This window comes from Notolepis coatsorum, assembly GCF_963971535.1.
Source record: "Notolepis coatsorum genome assembly, chromosome: 1".
Taxonomy (NCBI): Eukaryota; Metazoa; Chordata; class Actinopteri; order Aulopiformes; family Paralepididae; genus Notolepis; species Notolepis coatsorum.
In genome coordinates, this window is record NC_140165.1 from 24,577,569 (window position 1) to 24,601,672 (window position 24,104).

General features: G+C 42.9%; 1 protein-coding gene across 1 annotated transcript; it reads right to left on the reverse strand.

Annotated features, from left to right (window-relative positions):
• Window positions 1-6,000: 6,000 nt before the first annotated feature.
• On the reverse strand, window positions 6,001-13,998 carry LOC311227269 (endoplasmic reticulum chaperone BiP-like; the record flags this gene model as incomplete). The annotated part of the gene is made up of 8 exons (XM_084312866.1): window positions 6,001-6,661; window positions 11,899-12,066; window positions 12,192-12,426; window positions 12,536-12,926; window positions 13,031-13,143; window positions 13,280-13,417; window positions 13,539-13,770; window positions 13,892-13,998. The coding sequence occupies 8 exons, from the start codon at window positions 13,996-13,998 to the stop codon at window positions 6,084-6,086; spliced, it is 1,962 nt and encodes a 653-aa protein (XP_084168992.1). The 3' UTR covers window positions 6,001-6,083.
• Between the last annotated feature and the right edge of the window lie 10,106 nt (window positions 13,999-24,104).

The following is a 24,104-nucleotide window of genomic DNA, read 5'->3' on the forward strand; positions in this document are numbered from 1 at the left end:
GCCACGGAGCGTGAGCTTCATGGCGGGAGGTGGTTGCGTTGGAAACAACAACAGACCCGTCCACCGTCTACCTCGGAACGGTGGTAGGGCGGACGGGCGGCAGGCGTGTTGGGAGCCCGTCCGACGGGTCTGTTGAGGAGCCGAGGCGTGCGCCTCTCCTCCCGGCTCCCCGTCGACCAAGAGTGAATACCTGTTATTGAACGTGTAACACTAACTATATAACGTTAATGCCACAAAACGAATGCCTTTGTTTATCTAGCCCCTTACGTGACTGCAAGGGCTATTGTTTATCATAAGTAGTAACTTTTGATGCAGTAGCTTGTTTATTTTCTTCTGAGTGCTTTGTTTAATTACATGTTTACATGAACAGCCACCACTGTAAAGAACATGTTTTTCACCAATAGACTATGCAATGCCGCCCTCCGTAGGATCTATAATAATACAATAAAAAAATATATATTATTTAAAAAAATGAAAAAAATAATTTGATTAAAAAAAAATTATTAAAAAATTTAAAAAAACGAACGTTCGAACGTTCGTTTGATAAACCCTGGCGAACGTTCAAACCCTAAAAACAGGGTTCGGGGACAGCCTTAGCACCAGGTGCTGACACCAGGCCACACACCGTTAGCTACTACAACAGCTAGCCGGCCCGTTTGGCTCCAGAGAGAGAGAGATATATCCACGGCGGGAATAGAATAGAGTGCATTAAAAACTCACCAAACGTCCAAGAGGATGGAGACAACCGCGTGGAGTTGACGAAGTTCATCTGCCGAATGACCATCCTCTTCATCTTGGCATAACAATGCTGCACGCGCTCTCTCTAGGTTAGCTAACGCTAGTTAGCCTTTAGCTAAGCTAGCTACTAGCCGACATCATCATGGCTATCCCGACTGAACCACACGTTAGCACTCAATATTATAACGTAGCTAAAGCTAACTAGCTGTCCCTGCCTTTAGCCGGGATGGCTAGCCTGACTGAACTGTCTAACATGCAACAACTTTCATCTTCAGTCCATCTGCCGAATGACCGTCCTCTTCGTTTTGGCTGGCATAACTAAGCATAACCTCCAAAGCTGCATGCGTGAAATAGTCAAACGCAGCTGACGCACGCCAGCATACACATAATGTAACCCCTCCCTTCTTGAAACCAATAGTAGGCCTATGTCTGCTTCAGAGCCCCAGAGCTCCAATAGAGAATAGTGCAGAGCCGCAGAGCCAGGAACATTCTACAAACGTGTCTAATGTGAAATATATAAGCATATAAGCAAAACTAGATTTTAGGTCTGTGATGAAAAAGGGCCTCGCGGGAAGGGGGGCCTCGCAAAAAAAAATAAAAAAATAAAAAAAAATAATAAAAAAAATAATAAATAATTTTTTTTTTAATTATTTTTTATTTTTTTTTTTGTGCGAGGCCCCCCTTCCCGCGAGGCCCTGTGCGACCGCACTGCTCGCACAGCCCGAGGTGGCCCTGGGTGTAGTAATAAGACTCAGGAAGCAGGTTACTCTTTTAGCCTTTTAGTCAAGCAGGTTAGCATGGTAGGTTACAGGCAGGGTACATTCTGTCCTATTCTCCTTCTGCGTGTACACTTCTTCTGCACACTTCATCTGTAGGCATAAGGGCATTGTATCAACTACGCCCCATAGTGGAGATTCTTGGGAAGTACATCTTCAACATGCATTACAGAACACAACAATAGCCTACCCTAATGTCCGGTTCACGCGCCGCCTATGGGTATCTGCATTAGTCTGATATTATGTATAATGTAATGTCTAAATAGGTTGAGATGTGGCACTATTGCTGCTTTAATGCCCTATTGTCATCAGACAATGAGTTCTGGTAAAAGACTACACGATCCCCGGTCCGTGTACGTTTTGATAGTTCGTTTTTCGTTTCAAACGGAAATACGAAAAAACGGAGCAAAAAAACTGAAATACGAGGTGTTTTCATATTTCCGTTTGAAACCAAAATCGGAAAAACGGGGAAAAACTGAAATACGGAGCTGTTTTTCATATTTTGGTGTCAGAATCAAATAAAAAAAAGGAGTAAATAATGGGCCGATTTTGGTCCGTGGACGTTTTGATAGTTCGTTTTTCGTTTTTGATGTGAAGAATGGAGAATGGGACCACGTGACAAGGACGTTTTTCAATGTAAAAGCCATGCACAATCTACCGTTAACGAATATGTATAACGTTATGAATAAATACATAAATACATGCATACAGATCTATACCAGGGTCACGTTATGATACATACATTTTTTGTTTTGTGCATTTCATTTAGACATGATCTTTTATGTGAAGTAATAGCCTAATAAGGTCTGTCCCAAATAGTGTTATCTAAACGCAGGCCGAAATAGGTCCGCCAGCAATAATATCTGCCCGTCAGAGATTATTTTGAGAATATGATTTGTGATGAAGATTCGCTTTATTGTATCGGGAGACTTAGGTAAAGTTAGAAAGATATTCACAGATTTGAATGTCCGCGGTCAATCATTCTTAAGCGAAATGTTTTTAAAACACAAAGGACACCTCTTTCCTATCGTAGTAAGGTAGACAATGAGCTACAACCTTATTTTCACCTAAACGAGGCGAGCTGGCCTCGGAGCTGTACATTTAATAATAATAATATTGATCTATATGTGCAGTCGGCCTTGAGGCAAGTGCGCAGCCAGGGACCATCTAAAGCATGCAACACCGAAAAGAGACACTGCAAAAAGATTCAATAACTTCACTGTCATACAATATGGTCTGATATTAACATTCAGTATTCAATATTGTCTGATTCCATATTAACATTCAGTATTCAAGTAGAACAGCTAGCTAGCCGTTGTGGACACTCACCTTTCCACAGCAAAACGTTCGGCAAGGCACCTTGGTTGAGAAATGCAGGTTTCAGTCTATGTTGTTTAGTCTATCTGTTCAGTACTGTTCAGTACTGTCTCAAGATGCACAATGAGATCTTCTGAGAGAATTGTTGAATATATATATACACACAAATGTTTCTATCCATTTGAATAATATAAATATGTTTGGCAAGGCTGTCCCCGAAGCCTGTTTTTGGAATTCAAACTTCATCAGGGTTCTTCGAACGGACGATCGAACCTTCGTTTTTAATAAAAAAAATTAAAATAAAAAAATTATAATTTTATAAATTCTTTATTATTATTATTATTATTATTATTATTATTATTATTATTATTATTATTATTATTATTATTATTATTATTATTATTATTATTATTATTATTATTATTATTATTATTATTATTATTATTATTATTATTATTATATATCCTCAAACTAAATCCTCAATTTGACTAAAGTGATTAGAACTTCGTCAGGGTTTTTCGAACGGCCGTTCGAACTTTCATTTTTAATTATTCTAATTTTTTTTATAATTTTTATTTTTTTATTTTTTTATATCCTCAAACTAAATCCTCAATTTGAATAAAGTGATTAATCTGATTAAATTAGTCTTTTTTCTTTTATTATTTTGTTAGTGATGTAATCAAAAATAACACTTGGAACAAAAAAAAACAATAATATACGATTGGTAAACACTCTGATTAACCCAAACACTTAAAAGAAAACTGGATGCATTATTATAATAATAATGTGGTTGGCACTTCTTTATCGTTGCTATTGTAGATAACTGTGGCAATTCTAGAGTTAATACATGTAAAACAAAGTATTCATTGATAACCCAAAAACATGACATACATGACACTTAATTAAAGAAAGAAATAGAACCAAAGACAAATTTTATATGAAACATTTATTTCAATGTCTTTCCAGTAGACCAAACAATTCAATAAATAACTTGATTCAACAATTTCAATAAATAACTTGTTAACATTGCTTGTGAACACGTTTTGCCCTTGTACAGAACCCACACTGATGGCCCACCCACCCCCACTAAGCCCCATCCCCTCTACAAGAACCCCTTTCAGGACTGCCTGAGAGAGAACAGCAGCAGCGAGCCTCGAAACCGGGCCAACAAATATCTCTGCTTCACAGCGAAGAGAAACATCTCACACACCTTGAAACTTGGCATTTAAAGCCACCCCCTTTTCTGACCTTTCCCCTCACCATGAGTCCATTATGTACATCTGAGTGCCACTACCAGAGAGGCAAGGGTGCGGTAGGAAAGAAGATGCAGAGTTTGATTTGATTTGATTTTTATTTGTCTCGAACATAAAACAAGTTTAAAAAACAAAAAGGTAAATAGTCAAAGACTATTTCCATTAGGGCTGTCAGTTTATCGCGTTAATTAGATTAATTAATTACACAGCAAATTATCGCGTTATGAAAATTAACTCAAAATTAATTACAATTTCTTTTTTTATAATTTTTTTTTTTTTTATAATTTTTTTTTGTATCTCATTCATTCCATAAGAATGTAGAATACATATTTACATACTTTTTTTTAATATGGTCCATTTGCATGTTCTTGGTATCTGATTCTAGGGACATCTATGAATCTCAGGGAATGTATTCCCAGTGTCAGAAATACTGTGGGCTAGATCCACAAAGAATGGATTGCACGGTGCAAGTTGCACCCTTACTTACAATTCATTATGAATTGAAAATGGGGGACCCTGATGTAAACAAGACGAAAGTCTTTCTCTGGTCTGCATCCCCTTAACAATTGTGTGTATTGAGCCGTACTGTATTGTACCCATTCTGCAATCTGTTAATAACATTTTCATTCAATCAATCAATCTGCACGGTGATTGATTGAATGAAAATTTTATTTTGAGTCAATTGTAATGAACCAAATGAGAATATCAATAATTTTTTTTTATCTTTGACTGTGAATAACACCATGCTCAAATTGACCAGACCTGAAAAATCTAAGCAAATTAATAGATGGAAGATGATTAAACAGAAGGTTTTGTAGATACAGTACTGAATTCTGCCATCTGGACACATGCAATTTGAAATATGATTATAGAATATAGAATATCAGGCATAAAATGGTTATGCGATTAAAATGCGATTAATTAGAATAATTAATTACAAATCCTGTAATTAATTAGATTAATTTTTTTAATCGCCTGACAGCTCTAATTTCCATACAATAAGTGTTCGAGAAGGGACAGGGGGAAGTAAAACAACTTATCAAGCCCTGCCCCTTCCTTACAATATTTGACATTATAATTTAATAAAAATAAAAATAATATAACAAATAAAAAATAAAATAAAAGTAGTTTTTTATATATCCAAATATCCAAATGAGAAAAAATTATACTGCTCAAGCTCCGCTCTCTTATATGTGTCCATAAGTGCTTGTTTATAGCTACCTTTAAATGTATTGATATTTTTGCTTAATTTTATATTCGCATCCAGACCATTCCAGAGTGATACCCCACAAACTGCAATGCTCATACTTTTAAGAGTTGTACGTACCGTAGGTTGCTTTAAAGCTAATGTCCCTCTAAAATTATAAACACTCTCTCTAGCCGTGAAAATTTTTTGAATGTTGCTTGGTAATTTGTTTTTTATTGCCAGAAACATAATTTGTGCAGATTTGAATTTGATTAAGTCAATGAATTTTTATGTTTGACTCCTTACAAACAGACTATTTGTGTGATCTAAATATATACCATGATGTACTATCCCCGTATGGCTCTTTTTTGCAGTGTGCATATCTTTTGTAAGTTGCTTTTATAAGTATTTCCCCAGATTTCAACACAATATGATAGATATGGTACAATGAGTGTGCAATATAATGTATAGAGTTTTATGATTCAGGATATATCTAGTCTTGCCCAGTATACCAATACTTCTCGCTAACTTTGAACACAAATATTTTATATGGGGTTTCCAGCAGAGTTTGTGGTCTATTAAGACCCCTAGAAACTTGTTTGTATATACTCTCAAAATTTTTACATTATCAATTTTCAGTTGAGGATCAGTGATTCTTTTACAATTTCCAAATATCATGAAGTTGTTTTTTTTTTCAAATTGAGTGATAACTTATTTGTGTTGAACCAACCTTTTAATTTGTCCATTTCTATGTTTGCCACTTCTAAAAGCTGCTGAGAGTTGCCATCTCCATTTCCATTTCCATCTCGCTGCCTACAACTCATCCTTCTCCTCCTGCTCACCCTGCTCACCCTCTCCCGCCTCGGGCGGGGGTGCACCGGCGCCTCCGTACAGCTTGCCGACGATGGGCTGCACAATCTCCTCCAGCTCCTTCTTCTTGGCTTGGAACTCCTCTGTGTCGGAGTCCTGGTGGGACACCATCCACTCAATCTTCTCCTGCACAGCCTTCTCAATGGTTTCCTTGTCCTCGTCGGACAGCTTGCCGCCCAGCTTCTCCTTGTCGCCCACCTGGTTCTTAAGAGAGTAGGCGTAGCTCTCCAGCTCGTTACGGGCATCGATGCGTTCCTTCAGCCTCTTGTCCTCATCGGCGAAGCGTTCGGCGTCGTTCACCATGCGCTCAATGTCCTCTGGTGTCAGGCGGTTCTGGTCATTGGTGATGGTGATTTTGTTCTTGTTGCCCGTGACCTTATCCTCAGCGGTGACGCGCAGGATGCCGTTGACGTCAATCTCGAAGGTGACCTCTATCTGGGGTACACCACGGGGAGTGGGAGGGATACCAGTCAGGTCGAAGGTGCCCAGCAGGTGGTTGTCTTTGGTCAGGGGCCGCTCGCCTGAAGGGAAAGAAATGAAAATTACAACCCGAATCCAAAGTTATGAAACCATTGTTTCATAATAATTTTTATAGGCATGTTTATATAAAATATATATATGAATAAAGATGAATTGACTGTTAAAAGTTTCATCACACCTTCAAATCCTAGCCATTATGTATAGGTTTTAGGGTTGTACCGAATAGTTCAAAGCTTCGTTCATAATGTTGACATTCGAATTCTAAATCAACATTCGAATTTTTTATTAAAAAATATAATCATTTTAAATATATATATTTTTTTATGTGTCTATTCATTCCGTTTAAACCAATGGGGTTTTTCTTCACAGTTGCAGATAAAGATTAGGCTACACTAATATTATAGTATATGACTCGTCATAAAAATTTAAATAAAACATTTATCATAAATGATGTAGCCTATCTGCATTGGCTTGGCACTCCATCAAGACGTCACCATCACTTTCGTACCAACCGTGCCCTTATTGGATTATTTATGTTGACGAAACTGACAAGTTATTCATTATAGTTGATTCTTTTTTTATTATTAAACTCAATCAGATTAATCACTTTATTCAAATTGAGGATTTAGTTGAGGATATTTATTAAAAAGAATTCAATATAAAAATACGTGCTTACGTCGTAAAATATGACGACAGTGTTATGGTTTGTAACCGACCCCAATCGCACAACACAAGACAGGTATGAGAGTAAGCCAAGAACTGGGCATTTATTGAATACAACAGAAAAGCGGCACTGTCCCTTTAAGGGAGAACACAAAAATACCGGAACAAGGAAAAAGGGCAATGTGCCTTTAAGAGGCGAGCAGGCTAAGGGGCTAAGGCTAAAGGACAGGGCCAGGGCAAGGACAGGGCAGGAACAGGGGCACTGGAGAGGGGAACAGGGACAGAGGCCCGCGGAGGCGGGCTGGAGACAGGGACAGAGAGAACAGGGTTAAGGCCTTGGACAGGGCGAGGGCCAGAGCTGCTTACAGGGATGGAGAAGGAGCGCACAGGCTAGACGTCTGGAGTGGTGCGCGTCGGCTTGAAGAGCGCGCCGGCTCGGAGAGACGCATCCTCCCGTAGAGAATTAGAGAGCGATGCGAGTCTGGAGAAGTAGCGCGCCGGCTAGAAGTCTGGAGTGGTGCGCGTCGGCTTGGAGAACGCGCCGGTTCGGAGAGCGCGCCGGCTCGGAGAGACACATCCTCCCGTAGAGAATTAGAGAGCGATGCGCGTCTGGAGTGGAGCGCGTCTGCTGAAGGAGCGCGTCTGCTGTAGGAGCGCATCAGCGCGGAGTCTGGAGTGGTGCGCGTCTGCTGTAGGAGCGCATCAGCGCGGAGTCTGGAGTGGTGCGCGTCTGCTGTAGGAGCGCATCAGCGCGGAGTCTGGAGTGGTGCGCGTCTGTTGTAGGAGCGCATCAGCGCGGAGTCTGGAGTGGTGCGCGTCTGCTGTAGGAGCGCGTCTGGCGCGGGGTCTGGAGTGGTGCGCGTCTGCTGTAGGAGCGCGTCTGCTGTAGGAGCGCATCAGCGCAGAGTCTGGAGTGGTGCGCGTCTGCTGTAGGAGCGCGTCTGGCGCGGGGTCTGGAGTGGAACACTGGAATACCTCCCGTAGAGAACTAGAGAGCGCAGTACTGTGTCCCACTCCAGGTGGCGAAGGCTTGCACCGTCTCACGCCGGAGATGAAACAGCATACAGAATAAAGAAACAGATACAGATAGGGAATCTCCCGTAGGAGCTTACAGATAGAGAACGACCCGACAAGGACTGGGGGGGAGATCCAGGTATTTAAAGCCCACTGGGGCGCTAATTAGAACACACATCAGGTGCGTGATGGTAATTGATACTTGACTAGAAGTGTGTGTTCGGCACGGACCAATCAAACACATAAATAAGGTAGTCCAAGGGTGTGGGCTGCTGAAGAGCAGACGAGAGTAAACGAACGCGAGGGTGGGGGCTGGAGAGGTGAGGAGACAGGGAATTAAAGGTCCAGGGAACAGGAATTAAAGGTCCAGGGAAGAGGCGAACCTCACAGTAACGACAACGCGAGGGTGGGGGCTGGTGAGGTGAGGAGACAGGGAATAAAAGGTCCAGGGAACAGGAACTAAAGGTCCAGGGAAGAGGCGAACCTCACAGTACTCCCCCCTCCACGGGAGCCACCGGGCGACCCAAAAAATAAAGACAGAGGGGCAGGGGACATAACAAGGCAACAAACAAAAAATTGGGCCAAGCTAGCGGGGAAGCTACACCAAAAGTGGGGCTAGCAGAGGGACAGGATAGCTGAGGGGTAACTAGGGTAGCTGAGGGGTAACTAGGGTAGCTGAGGGGTAACTATGGTAGCTGAGGGGTAACTAGAGGAGCTGAGGGGTAACTAGAGGAGCTGAGGGGTAACTAGAGGACACTGATAGCTACAGGGCCTATGCTAGCTGTAATGCTACATTAACATAGAGGCTGCGCTAGCTGCCGGAGCTAGGCTAGCAGACAGGGCTGGACCAGCATGAGAGAACAAGCTAGCTGGAAGGACAGTCCTAGCTGTGGGGAAACTGACCTTGCTAGCTGAAGGGGCAGTCCTAGCAGTGGGGAAAACTGACCTTGCTAGCTGAAGGGGCAGTCCTAGCAGTGGGGAAACTGACCTTGCTAGCTGAAGGGGCAGTCCTAGCAGTGGGAGAAAACTGACCTTGCTAGCTGAAGGGGCAGTCCTAGCAGTGGGGAAACTGACCTTGCTAGCTGAAGGGGCAGTCCTAGCAGTGGGAGAAAACTGACCTTGCTAGCTGAAGGGGCAGTCCTAGCAGTGGGGAAACTGACCTTGCTAGCTGAAGGGGCAGTCCTAGCAGTGGGAGAAAACTGACCTTGCTAGCTGAAGGGGCAGTCCTAGCAGTGGGAGAAAACTGACCTTGCTAGCTGAAAGGGCAGTCCTAGCAGCGGGGAAACTGACCTTGCTAGCTGAAGGGGCAGTCCTAGCAGTGGGAGAAAACAGACCTTGCTAGCTGAAGGGGCAGTCCTAGCAGTGGGAGAAAACTGACCTTGCTAGCTGAAGGGGCAGTCCTAGCAGTGGGGAAAACTGACCTTGCTAGCTGAAAGGGCAGTCCTAGCAGTGGGAAAACTGACCTTGCTAGCTGAAGGGGCAGTCCTAGCAGTGGGGAAACTGACCTTGCTAGCTGAAGGGGCAGTCCTAGCAGTGGGAAAGCTACACAAAAAGTGGAGGCCATGCAGAGGGACCGGGTTAGCTGCCTGGGCATGGCTAGCAGACTGGGGCCAAGCTGGTAGTAGAGGCCTGGCAAGCTGCAGGGGAGCTAACGAGGCTAACAGGGAAGCTAACAGGGGAGACTAACAGGCTAACAGGGGAGCTAACAGGGAAGCTAACAGGGGAGCTAACAAGGCTAACAGGGGAGCTAACAGGGGAGACTAACAAGCTAACAGGGGAGCTAACAGGGCTAACAGGGAAGCTAACAGGGATAACAGGGAAGCTAACAGGGGAGTCAACAGGGGAACTAACAAAGGCTAACAGGGGAGCTAACAGGCTAACAGGGGAGCTAACAAAGGACAAACTCAACATACACTGTCTGTGCTGGCTGGGGTCGTCGACGGGTCGGGTCGTACTGTTATGGTTTGTAACCGACCCCAATCGCACAACACAAGACAGGTATGAGAGTAAGCCAAGAACTGGGCATTTATTGAATACAACAGAAAAGCGGCACTGTCCCTTTAAGGGAGAACACAAAAATACCGGAACAAGGAAAAAGGGCAATGTGCCTTTAAGAGGCGAGCAGGCTAAGGGGCTAAGGCTAAAGGACAGGGCCAGGGCAAGGACAGGGCAGGAACAGGGGCACTGGAGAGGGGAACAGGGACAGAGGCCCGCGGAGGCGGGCTGGAGACCTGGACAGAGAGAACAGGGTTAAGGCCTTGGACAGGGCGAGGGCCACAGCTGCTTACAGGGATGGAGAAGGAGCGCACAGGCTAGACGTCTGGAGTGGTGCGCGTCGGCTTGAAGAGAGCGCCGGCTCGGAGAGACGCATCCTCCCGTAGAGAATTAGAGAGCGATGCGCGTCTGGAGAAGTAGCGCGCCGGCTAGAAGTCTGGAGTGGTGCGCGTCGGCTTGGAGAACGCGCCGGTTCGGAGAGCGCGCCGGCTCGGAGAGACACATCCTCCCGTAGAGAATTAGAGAGCGATGCGCGTCTGGAGTGGAGCGCGTCTGCTGAAGGAGCGCGTCTGCTGTAGGAGCGCATCAGCGCGGAGTCTGGAGTGGTGCGCGTCTGCTGTAGGAGCGCATCAGCGCGGAGTCTGGAGTGGTGCGCGTCTGCTGTAGGAGCGCATCAGCGCGGAGTCTGGAGTGGTGCGCGTCTGTTGTAGGAGCGCATCAGCGCGGAGTCTGGAGTGGTGCGCGTCTGCTGTAGGAGCGCATCAGCGCGGAGTCTGGAGTGGTGCGCGTCTGCTGTAGGAGCGCGTCTGGCGCGGGGTCTGGAGTGGTGCGCGTCTGCTGTAGGAGCGCGTCTGCTGTAGGAGCGCATCAGCGCGGAGTCTGGAGTGGTGCGCATCTGCTGTAGGAGCACGTCTGGCGCGGGGTCTGGAGTGGAACACTGGAATACCTCCCGTAGAGAATTAGAGAGCGCAGTACTGTGTCCCACTCCAGGCAAACGGCGACAGGTGGCGAAGGCTTGCACCTCGTCTCACGCCGGAGATGAAACAGCATACAGAATAAAGAAACAGATACAGATAGGGAATCTCCCGTAGGAGCTTACAGATAGAGAACGACCCGACAAGGACTGGGGGGGAGATCCAGGTATTTAAAGCCCACTGGGGCGCTAATTAGAACACACATCAGGTGCGTGATGGTAATTGATACTTGACTAGAAGTGTGTGTTCGGCACGGACCAATCAAACACATAAATAAGGTAGTCCAAGGGTGTGGGCTGCTGAAGAGCAGACGAGAGTAAACGAACGCGAGGGTGGGGGCTGGAGAGGTGAGGAGACAGGGAATTAAAGGTCCAGGGAACAGGAATTAAAGGTCCAGGGAAGAGGCGAACCTCACAGTAACGACAACGCGAGGGTGGGGGCTGGTGAGGTGAGGAGACAGGGAATAAAAGGTCCAGGGAACAGGAACTAAAGGTCCAGGGAAGAGGCGAACCTCACAGACAGACATTTGAAGCTTCGTTCAAATACTTCAATAGAAGATTTGAATGTTACAAAATGACATTCGGTACAGCCCTAATAGGTTTCCATCAATATGTCATGCAGTTTTCTCTTACCTTCATAGACCTTGATGGTGACAGTGTCCTGGTTGTTGGAGGCGGTAGAGAAGATCTGAGACTTCTTGGTGGGCACCACAGTGTTCCTGGGAATCAGCTTGGTCATGACTCCTCCAACCGTCTCAATACCCAGAGTCAGGGGGCACACGTCTAGAAGAACCAGGTCACCTAGAAGACAAGAATGAGAAACATTTAGGTCAAGGTGTCCAGGTCCCATGTTACACTGCATCAAAAGCAGTGAAACATATGCATCGCAACGCAAAAAAGTGACTCATGTCTGGATTGTGACCTACCAGTGTCCTCTCCAGACAGCACTCCAGCCTGCACAGCAGCTCCGTAGGCCACAGCCTCGTCGGGGTTGATGCCCCTGGAAGGCTCTTTGCCGTTGAAGAACTCCTTCACCAGCTGCTGGATTTTGGGGATACGAGTGGAGCCTCCGACCAGGACGATCTCATCAATGTCATGCTTCTTCATGTTGGAGTCTTCCAGCACCTTCTGTACAGGCTTCATGGTGGAACGGAACAGGTCCTAGCATGGGAAGAAAAAGGCTTAGTTGTGTTCTGCAAGTGCAGGTTTTCTTAAGTTAAATGTGCATATATATATACAGGTTTTGACTTATGGGAAACGGTCTTCTTACCATGTTGAGCTCCTCAAACTTGGCACGGGTCAGGGTCTCTGAGAAGTCCTCTCCCTCGAAGAAGGACTCAATCTCAATGCTGGCCTGGTGACTGGCGGACAGGGCCCTCTTGGCCTTCTCCACCTCGCGACGCAGCTTCTGCACAGCATGGTTGTCCTTGCGCACATCCTTGCCAGTCTTCTTCTTGTACAGCTTGATGAAGTGCTCCATGACATGCTGGTCAAAGTCCTCGCCTCCCAGATGGGTGTCGCCGTTGGTGGCTATGACCTCAAACACGCCGTTGTCGATGGTGAGCAGAGAGACGTCGAAGGTGCCGCCGCCCAAGTCAAACACGAGGATGTTCTTCTCGCCGTCCTTCTTGTCCAGGCCATAGGCAAGGGCGGCAGCGGTTCTGGATGAGATAAGAGCAAGACGTTATTAAGATGTTCTAAGAAAGTTTAAGTTCATCTTTAAAATCATGGTGAGTGATAAAAGATACTACACAAAGACACTTACGGTTCGTTGATGATTCTCATGACGTTCAGACCGGCAATGACTCCAGCATCCTTGGTGGCCTGTCGCTGGGCGTCATTGAAGTAAGCGGGGACAGTGACCACAGCATGAGTGACCTAGGAGAAGACAAGAAGAGGGTTAATCTCTTTCAAGCAAATAGTCATAGTTTGATACATTGCAAATTGTATGAATTTTTTTTCAAATATTGTTACTCAAAACCCCTCATTTCTATCTGGGAATGAGTTTAGTTACCTTCTTGCCCAGGTAAGCCTCAGCGGTCTCCTTCATTTTGACCAGCACCATGGCAGAGATCTCCTCAGGAGCAAAGGTCTTCATCTGACCATTCCCAATGTCCACCTGGATATGGGGCTTACTCTTCTTATCAAGAACCTAGGAGGCAAAAGTATGGTACACTGAGCAATTTGCCTCAGAGGTGAACATTCTTAGCCACTTTTAGGTTGCAGGAATTCCACCTAAGGCTCTAAAAGCCAGGCATGGTTAAGAACCTCACCTTGAAGGGCAAGTACTTGATGTCTTGCTGCACCATGGAGTCAGCCCATGTGCGGCCAATCAACCTCTTGGCATCGAAGATGGTGTTCTCTGGGTTGGAGGTCAGCTGGTTCTTGGCAGCATCACCGATCAAACGCTCACCCTCCGCGGTGAAGGCCACGTAGGATGGAGTGATGCGGTTTCCCTGGTCATTGGCAATGATCTCCACACGGCCATTCCTGAATACTCCAACGCTAGAGAAGACAAATGCATAACGAAGACTTTACAAATTACCATCTTTGCCAAGCATACTTAATATCTTATGGGTACCATTTACTTTTTTTGAAAGTCTACACAACAGTCACAATTTCTTACCATGAGTAGGTGGTGCCCAGGTCGATTCCAACCACGGTTCCGACATCTTTGTCATCGGCAAACACGGTGGCAAACACGACCAGCAGCGTGACGCACAAGAGCTGCATCTCTTCCGTCTGGTTCGTTCACCCGTTTGTAGAAATCTGAGGATCCGAGAGAATGCGGTCAAGACCAGCAGTGGCACCGCGCTGCAACGTGTGCCTTTTACAGTAACGTTACTAAAGTTAGCCACAGTTACTTTCTTAAAACTCGTACCAAAGAAATAAATAGGAAATAAGACTAGCGGTTAATGTCAGTTAGATGGGGTGGAGCCCCAGTGAGTGGCATATAACCATCAGCGGTGTTTCGGTCAGGTTCATGGTCGAGCTAACGTTAGTTAAGACGAGTGATCTTGAAAACCATGATGAAGAAAAAAAAACGTTACTTCATCTTGCCGATGGGATGAGTTAATCAGAAATGTTCACATTTCCTCTTCTACCCCTGAACATGCTTTACTGGTGATGAAGGTTAGCTTAGCTTGCTGGCCGGTAAGCTAATGTTAGCTATCAACCACCGATAGCCGGCTTTTACATGTCGTGTCATTTCATCTGAATATTGCGTGCACATCAAAGTAGACAGTGTTTGTTACCATGTCATTGTCATACTACAGTGATGACTCACTACAATGCCTAAGAAACACAATTTACAGTCAAATGAAGTGACATCAGATGAACAAGGTTGTATGTTAGTTAGATCAGAGAATAGAGTCTCCACCTCCAAATTAGGCAATGCTTGTTTTGAAATGTAACATGACGTGAAATAGGCATGTGCTCATTTTCACATTCAATGTTAATAAATGCCCTTATTTCACTGATACAGCTGAGTCATAGAGCAGAGTACAAACGTTCATTAACACATTCCCTGCCACGCACTTTCAGCATCTTATACCATTCTCTGACAGTACTGTAAGTCTATGGAGCTGTTCACCTTCTTTGCAGGGCTATAACTTTTTTAATTGTATTGCTAAATTGACATTACTATGGCCCATTCAACATCGATTATCTATCGTTCAGGATGTAGGAACGTTTTACTTTTTCATGCATACATTTATACGAAAATACCATCTAGAATATAAATATGTTTTTATCGTTTTCTGCAGTAATTCCTAGAACGTGAGATATCTGGCATAAACGCATATATAGATTATCAAATGACGTTTGTTGCCGATCCACGCTATATTAAAAATGTTAACTGTACATGATCCTAAACGTTATGACTGATCATGCACGGATGAACGGAGGGGGGGGGGGTCGTTTATAATTCCGTGATCGTCGTTAAATTCTTTATGTAGTATGGGTGATATATAGATCAGAGCAGTTTGCATGGATAATAATAAACAAACAGGCTGAAAGTAATGTCAACGTTCTCTTACCGTTGGGCGATGAGACTGGAGCAAAAGGATCCCAGTTATTTGATGGGGATCGAGTCGATCCATTTCCGGTTTGTATAATAATAATACACGCCCAAATCATGTCGATTATTGAGTTATGGCAGCGATCCATATCCACGGTGTGTGGCTAGAGTCCCGCAATGATATGCGAGTGGCCGGACGCATTTCGGAGACGCACCGAGATCGAACCGGCCATTTCCGGGTTGGCAACTCGCCGATCATCCACCAGGGGGCAGTATTGAAGCGTTGCAGAGTCCCACTGCATCAGACCAGGCTCCGTGAGGGAAATATGAATAACATGGCGAAAATATGAAATATGATCTCAATAACGTTGTACGCCGTGGATTGGCAGAATTCGCATGTACTTGAAACACGTCGTACAACGTATTGGCGCAGGATGTGTTAAAGTCTCAAAAATGAAACAACTGACAAAAAACACATTTGTTGACCACTCTCACATGAGTTCTGAGACAGTACACAAAAGACCATTTACTATGTACACTATATTTGTGTCCACCAGATGTACATGTAATCATTAACTGTATTGTACATCCTATCCCCCTGCTATGACAGCAACTGTAGTCATATCCAAACTCCTCCCCCTCCGGTCCTAGCTGATGGCAAATGTAATTTGTCAAGGCCGGAATTTCTCTCCGTCCCCCCTCCCACCACCCCCTCCCCTCGGGGTGCTCTGAGACACACAGACTCACGGCTAGTTTAGCATGTCTCAACAAATGAACATGTTTGTATTAATTAAGGGTTGTGCCATTATTGCTATGCAAATGTAATTGTGAATGATTTTCTGTAATGAGTTGTATGTGTTGTATCAAGCATCCTTGACTTCCAAGGACAACAATGTAAATAAGTCATTGGCTTTTTCGTTTCTCTCCTTGACAAAAGCAAATATGTGAAATAATGATCTGTATATGTTTTGTCTAAATAAATACATACCTACCTACCTACCTACCTACCTACATAAACACTATACCACATACATACGGTAATACACTATAGTATAAACACAGATCAGGTATCTGCATTAGTCTGATATTATGTATATAAAATGTCTAAATAGGTTGAGGTGTGGCACTATTGCTGCTTTAATGCCCTATTGTCATCAGACAATGAGTTCACTCGCTGTCCCCAGATGTGTGGCCTTGTCAAATTGTTGGATAGCTCCCCCTCTCCACCTCCCCCAGGCAGTCGCACAGCTTCTCCAGCATCAGCCAAGCCAGTAAATAGACGGTTTCACTGGAATTGTGTTGCTAGGGAATTATAGCCTGCACCTATTTTTATTTCCTGTCAGTTATTGATATTGGCAAACAGGAAGTAAACATGGGTCCATTTAGAATGTTTATGTTGTCAAGTTGAAACCATCTATACCTTATAGAACTCTTTGATAAACCTTCCAGACAGACAGACAGACAGACAGACAGACAGACAGACAGACAGACAGACAGACAGACAGACAGACAGACAGACAGACAGACAGACAGACAGACAGACAGACAGACAGACAGACAGACAGACAGACAGACAGACAGACAGACAGACAGACAGACAGACAGACAGACAGACAGACAGACAGACAGACAGACAGACAGACAGACAGACAGACAGACAGACAGACAGACAGACAGACAGACAGACAGACAGACAGACAGACAGACAGACAGACAGACAGACAGACAGACAGACAGACAGACAGACAGACAGACAGACAGACAGACAGACAGACAGACAGACAGACAGACAGACAGACAGACAGACAGACAGACAGACAGACAGACAGACAGACAGACAGACAGACAGACAGACAGACAGACAGACAGACAGACAGACAGACAGACAGACAGACAGACAGACAGACAGACAGACAGACAGACAGACAGACAGACAGACAGACAGACAGACAGACAGACAGACAGACAGACAGACAGACAGACAGACAGACAGACAGACAGACAGACAGACAGACAGACAGACAGACAGACAGACAGACAGACAGACAGACAGACAGACAGACAGACAGACAGACAGACAGACAGACAGACAGACAGACAGACAGACAGACAGACAGACAGACAGACAGACAGACAGACAGACAGACAGACAGACAGACAGACAGACAGACAGACAGACAGACAGACAGACAGACAGACAGACAGACAGACAGACAGACAGACAGACAGACAGACAGACAGACAGACAGACAGACAGACAGACAGACAGACAGACAGACAGACAGACAGACAGACAGACAGACAGACAGACAGACAGACAGACAGACAGACAGACAGACAGACAGACAGACAGACAGACAGACAGACAGACAGACAGACAGACAGACAGACAGACAGACAGACAGACAGACAGACAGACAGACAGACAGACAGACAGACAGACAGACAGACAGACAGACAGACAGACAGACAGACAGACAGACAGACAGACAGACAGACAGACAGACAGACAGACAGACAGACAGACAGACAGACAGACAGACAGACAGACAGACAGACAGACAGACAGACAGACAGACAGACAGACAGACAGACAGACAGACAGACAGACAGACAGACAGACAGACAGACAGACAGACAGACAGACAGACAGACAGACAGACAGACAGACAGACAGACAGACAGACAGACAGACAGACAGACAGACAGACAGACAGACAGACAGACAGACAGACTGAGAGGGGGCTGGTATACATGACTGAGAGGGGGCTGGCTGGTACATGACTGAGAGGGGGCTGTGGTACATGACTGAGATGGGGCTGTGGTACATGACTGAGAGGGGGCTGGTACATGACTGAGAGGGGGCTGGTACCATGTATTGTGCATCATTGTAGGTCAAACCATTGGCGCACACACATTACACACTTCTGCAGTCCCTCCTCCCGCTGTCCCTCTCTATCTCTCTCTCTCTCCCCCTCTCGCTCGTTCTATGCATGTGAAAACCCGTTTGAGGAAGTGTCGGGTTACACTGCACTACAACAATAGAGGGGGCGTTACTGCAGATCAATGCTATGTCGACATCACAGAAACCGTCAAATCAGAACAGTTTAGTTGAGTGAGGGAAGATCTCGTGAACTTGAGACTAGACTGATGAGTCAATATGGTAATTAGAGACACAGACCCATTGATACTAACCTGTATTACTATAAAACCATGCTAAACACAGAAAAAAGTTTCAACCCCCTGTCAACTGTCAAATGATGTCAACTCAACCTGAATCAGTTTTTAATTAAAAAAAATATATAAAAAAATTATAATTTTATAAATAATTTTTTTTCTTTTTTATATCCTCAAACTAAATCCTCAATTTGAATAAAGTGATTCAAACTTTGTGAGGGTTTTTCGAACGGACGTTCGAACCTTCATTTTTTATTAAAATTCAAATTAAAAAAAGTATTCTCATTTTCTTTTTATAATTTTATATAATATATATCCTCAAACTAAATCCTCAATTTGAATAAAGTGATTAATCTGATTAAATGAGTATTTTTTCTTTTATTAAATCAACTTTCCAGCCCCCTGTCAACTGTCAAATGATGTCAACTCAACCTGAATTAACATTCAGTATTCAATATGGTCTGATATTAACATTCAGTATTCAATATTGTCTGATTCAATATTAACATTCAGTATTCAAGTAGAACAGCTAGCTAGCCGTTGTGGACACTCACCTTTCCACAGCAAAACGATAGGAAATGCAGGTTTCAGTCTATGTGTTGTAGGATAGACAGTCTATCTATCCTGTCTCAAGATGCACAATGAGATTTTGAGAGAATTGTTGAATATATATAGAACACAAATGTTGTGTTCTATATATATTCAACAATTCTAGAACATTTAATGTTCTAGATTGTCTATTATGACATCATACTGTGACATCACAAATGTTCTAGAATGTTCTATTATGACATCACAACTGAACGGAACATGTTTGAGTCCCATTTGAATAATATAAATAATATGTATGGTAAGGCTGTCCCCGAAGCCTGTTTTTAAGATTCAAACTTTGTCAGGGTTCTTCGAACGGACATTCAAACCTCAGTTTTTAATTAAAAAAAATATATAAAAAAATAATAATTTTATAAATAATTTTTTCTTTTCTTTTTTATATCCTCAAACTAAATCCTCAATTTGAATAAAGTGATTCAAACTTCGTGAGGGTTTTTCGAACAGACGTTCGAACCTTCATTTTTAATTAAAATTAAAATTAAAAAAAGTATTCTCATTTTCTTTTTATAATTTTTTTTATATTATATCCTCAAACTAAATCCTCAATTTGAATAAAGTGATTAATCTGATTAAATTAGTATATTTTTTTTATTAAATCAACTTTCCAGCCCCCTGTCAACTGTCAAATGATATCAACTGTCAACCTGAATTAACATTCAGTATTCAATATTGTCTGATTCAATATTAACATTCAGTATTCAAGTAGAACAGCTAGCTAGCCGTTGTGGACACTCACCTTTCCACAGTAAAACGGTAGGCAAGGCACCTTGGTTGAGAAATGCAGGTTTCAGTATACTATAATAACACATTTCCGTTTGTTGGCAACGGTTGTTGGGTCATATCTTTATGAAATTAATGTGTTGATAAGATAAAAACTACCTACGTTTGTGAAAAGGGGCGTTGCTGCGGAACCAATCAAAACGCGTTACAACGTCAGGTGACTTGATTTCTCCCAATGACATTCTTCAAGCCCTGGAACCAGGAAGTAAATATTGCTACTCGTCTGTTCACAACACTGGATAGCTCTGCATTCGGTAAGCTCTCAATTCATTACTATTACTATTGAAATGCATTTTTACTTAACTGTACAGCATTATTCAAACGTGATAGGAAGTTATGAGTCATCAGCAGTTTATATGTAGTCCGTTTTGACGTCCGATTACACATTGGAAAATGTTGTAGCCACAGCTCACAAAGACTAACGTTACCTACGTTAGCATTTTAACTTTAACATTACGTTAGTGTAAATCAAACAACTCTAACCCAATACTAATAATAGTAACTTGTTTCACATTCTTGCTGTGTGTTACACTATGGTAATAGCGGTCTTTGTTTTAGATGCTGTTGTCACTATGAATTACAAATGGGGGGCCCTGATGTAAACAAGACAAACGTCTTTCTCTGGTCTGCATCCCCTTAACAATTGTGTGTATTGAGCTGTACTGTACTGTACCCATTCTGCAATCTGTTAATAACCTTTTCAATCAATCAATCAATCAACATTTATAACACAATAACAAGTGTGAAAATAACATGTTATTTATTTTAACAGTAACATGTATTACAAAAACATATTCCCTGTTGTCCCAAATTACTGCTCCTTAATGATGATGATTCTTTAGCTTGGCAGGAAGTACTGCTGAGAAAAAAAATTGGCACTTTGATGGCAAGCTCCACATTATCTGCCCTTTAATCACTGGAAACAGTTATTAGCTGATGCTGTAACAATGGAGCTTTCTACAGCTAGATTAAATGGTGCAAACTATCAAACAATAGATAGCTGGAACCAACAATGTGCATTGTATGCCTGTACCTGTGCCTTCCAAAAAAGAAATAAAATATATGAAAAAAAGAAGATACAGTGTTCTGACAGTCCAAACACAGACACATGTCTGTACATGGTAGGTTGTTTGATTTGCATGTGCATCGCCCCTTCATGCATTGTGTTTTTTTTTGCAGGAGCAGTATACAAGTTCCAGGATTGCGACTGGGGCTGGAGGAAGTGACATCCAGTCAATCTCGAAGAAATCTCTGGACTGCTGATCAGGGACGTGCACAGGACTTTAGAGGGGCAGGTGCTCAAATGCTGAAAAGGGCACTGGGCCTGTGCTATTTTTGGGGGCCCTTTTTGGGCGAGGAGGGTCCTTTTTATGCTTTTTTGGGTTTTTTGGTGATCAAATATTGAATATTGAACTATAATAATCAGTGCAGGAGCTCACTTATCCTTGAAAGACACTTTTATCACTGACTTAAAAGGCCCATACATCTCCATAAATGTTCAGGGCGGAGGGAATAAGTGCTTACCCTACAGACCCCAAGTCTGTTAGGACAGCAGACTCGGTTGGCACTGCTCAAAACTTACCTTTTTAAAATAGCTTTTAAATGAATTATTATCTTTATTTCATTGTCTTATTTTTCTTTATTTCTATTCATTTTACTTAAATATTTTATTATAATTTGTATCATTGTTTTATGTAGTTTTTTTATCATTTTATTTGTTCTTTTTTAATGTCAACATATTATTTATATTATTCAAATGACCTCAAACATGTTCCGTTGTGATGTCACAGTATGATGTCATAATCAAACATTCTAGAACATGGGTGATGTCACAGTATGATGTCATAATCAAACATTCTAGAACATTTGTGATATCACAGTATGATGTCATAATCAAACAATCTAGAACATTTGTGATGTCACAGTATGATCATAATCAAACATTCTAGAACATTTGTGATGTCACAGTATGATGTCATAATCAAACATTCTAGAACATTTGTGATGTCACAGTATGATAATCAAACATTCTAGAACATTTGTGATGTCACAGTATGATGTCATAATCAAACATTCTAGAACATTTGTGATGTCACAGTATGATGTCATAATCAAACATTCTAGAACATTTGTGATGTCACAGTATGATGTCATAATAGAACATTCTAGAACATTTGTGTACAGTATATTAAAAATTCTCTCAGAAGGTCTCAGATCTCAGAAGACCAAGTGAAGATATCACTTGTTGTTTCCGGCTACTTGTTTGTAAGCTTGAATATATTCTGTAGATACAATTTAAAATCCCCATATGGAAAAGGAAACAATGTCCTGTACAATCCTTAATGAGCTGCATCTGGAGGGAAGGTTATGTGATGTGGTTATTAAAGTCAACAGCACTGAGTTGAATGCCCACAAGGCCCTCCTGTGTGACTGCAGTTACTATTTCAGGTAAGTTTGGCTTGGTTCAGGTTAGCTTGGTTCAGGTTAACTTGGTTAGTAAACAGATACCATTGATTGAATTGATTGATTGATTGAAAACTTTATTAACAGATTGCAGAATGGGTACAATACAGTACAGCTCAATACACACAATTGTTAAGGGGATGCAGGCCAGAGAAAGACTTTCATCTTGTTTACATCAGGGTCCCCCATTTTCAATTCATCAGGACATATATGACATACATGACATACAGAAAGTCAGTACTGCTACATCTATACATTTATGACATACCATATTTGCAAATACAGTACTGTTTGTGATACAGAAGGAGTCAAGAAAAGGGAGTATATACATTTGACGTAGAAACTGTACATTGGAGGAGGTTGGGTGGGGTTGTGTGGGGGGGGTTGGGTACATTGGGATATTGACAACCATACTGGGTCATTTACATTGGAGGTGGTTGGGGTGGGGGGGGAGAAACACTGTATAAACAAGCAAAACTGTACATTGAGGGGGGGGGGGGGGAGACACTGTACAAACAAGCAAAATTGTACATTGGACTATTGACAAAACCATACTAGGTAAATGACTGTACATTGGAGGGGGTTGGGTTAGGATATTTACAGGGGCCAGTTTTGAATTGCAGTCTCCCGTAGGTGTCCCTTGAGAGTGGTTTTGAAAGTGGGTAGTGATCCACATTCCTTTACAGCTTTGGGTAGGGCGTTCCACATTTATGTGGCATAATTGCTAAATGTGTTTAGTCCCTTATTTGAGCCGAATCTGGGTTTAACATGATTCTGGTGTTGTGATCGTGGTATTCACTGACCTTTGCGAAGTATTTTGACATGTACATGGGTACCTTGGTCGTGTAGTGTATCTTGTAGACCAGGCCCATTGCAAGTTGCTGTACTCTACTCTAAGCCATCCTAGGTTGTCAAAGTGGGCAGTACCATACTGTACTTTTACTGTAAACAGATACTATACTGTACTTCTACTGTAAACAGATACTGTACTTCTACTGTAAACCGATATTATACTGTACTTCTACTGTAAACATATACTATACTGTACTTCTACTGTAAACAGATAATATACTGTACTTATACTGTAAAAATATACTATAATGCACTTCTACTGTAAACAGATACTATACTGTACTTCTACTGTAAACAGATACTATACTGTACTTCTACTGTAAACAGATACTATACTGTACTTCTACTGTAAAAAGATACTATACTTCTACTGTGCTAAGACCCTATCTTCTACAGTGAAAATATATTACTACTAGGGCTGTCCCCGACTAAGGATTTGGATAGTCAACTATGATTGGCCAAAATGTGCCATTAGTCGACTATTAGTCGGCTATCTAAAAAAAATATTTTTGTATCATTCCATTTGGGCTGTGGGGGGGTGCTTAATGTCTGAAGGAGTCGACTGAAGGCTTCTTGTCCTCTGCAAAAGCATGCAATTGGTCCACTGATGGACACATCTTGATATTTGTCTAGTCTAGTGTGTTCATTAGATGGGTGAAATCCTCTTTCAGTGCCTCTGTGCCTGTTTTCTTAGGCAGTTGGCCTCTGGTGTGCGTGCCATTAGCGTTAGCCACGCTTCTAAGAGGTTGGCAGTCGACTACGGCTCCTTTCGACCGATTAGTCAACTATTCGACTAATAGGGGTCAGCCCTAATTACTACCGCTCTTCACTCTAGACGTCTGGTTCCGCTCTCATTTGCTCATGTTGCCCCCCCCCCCCAAGTCGCTCTCCGCTCGCTCACCGCTCACCTTCATTTGCGCATCAAGCGTTCCCCGCT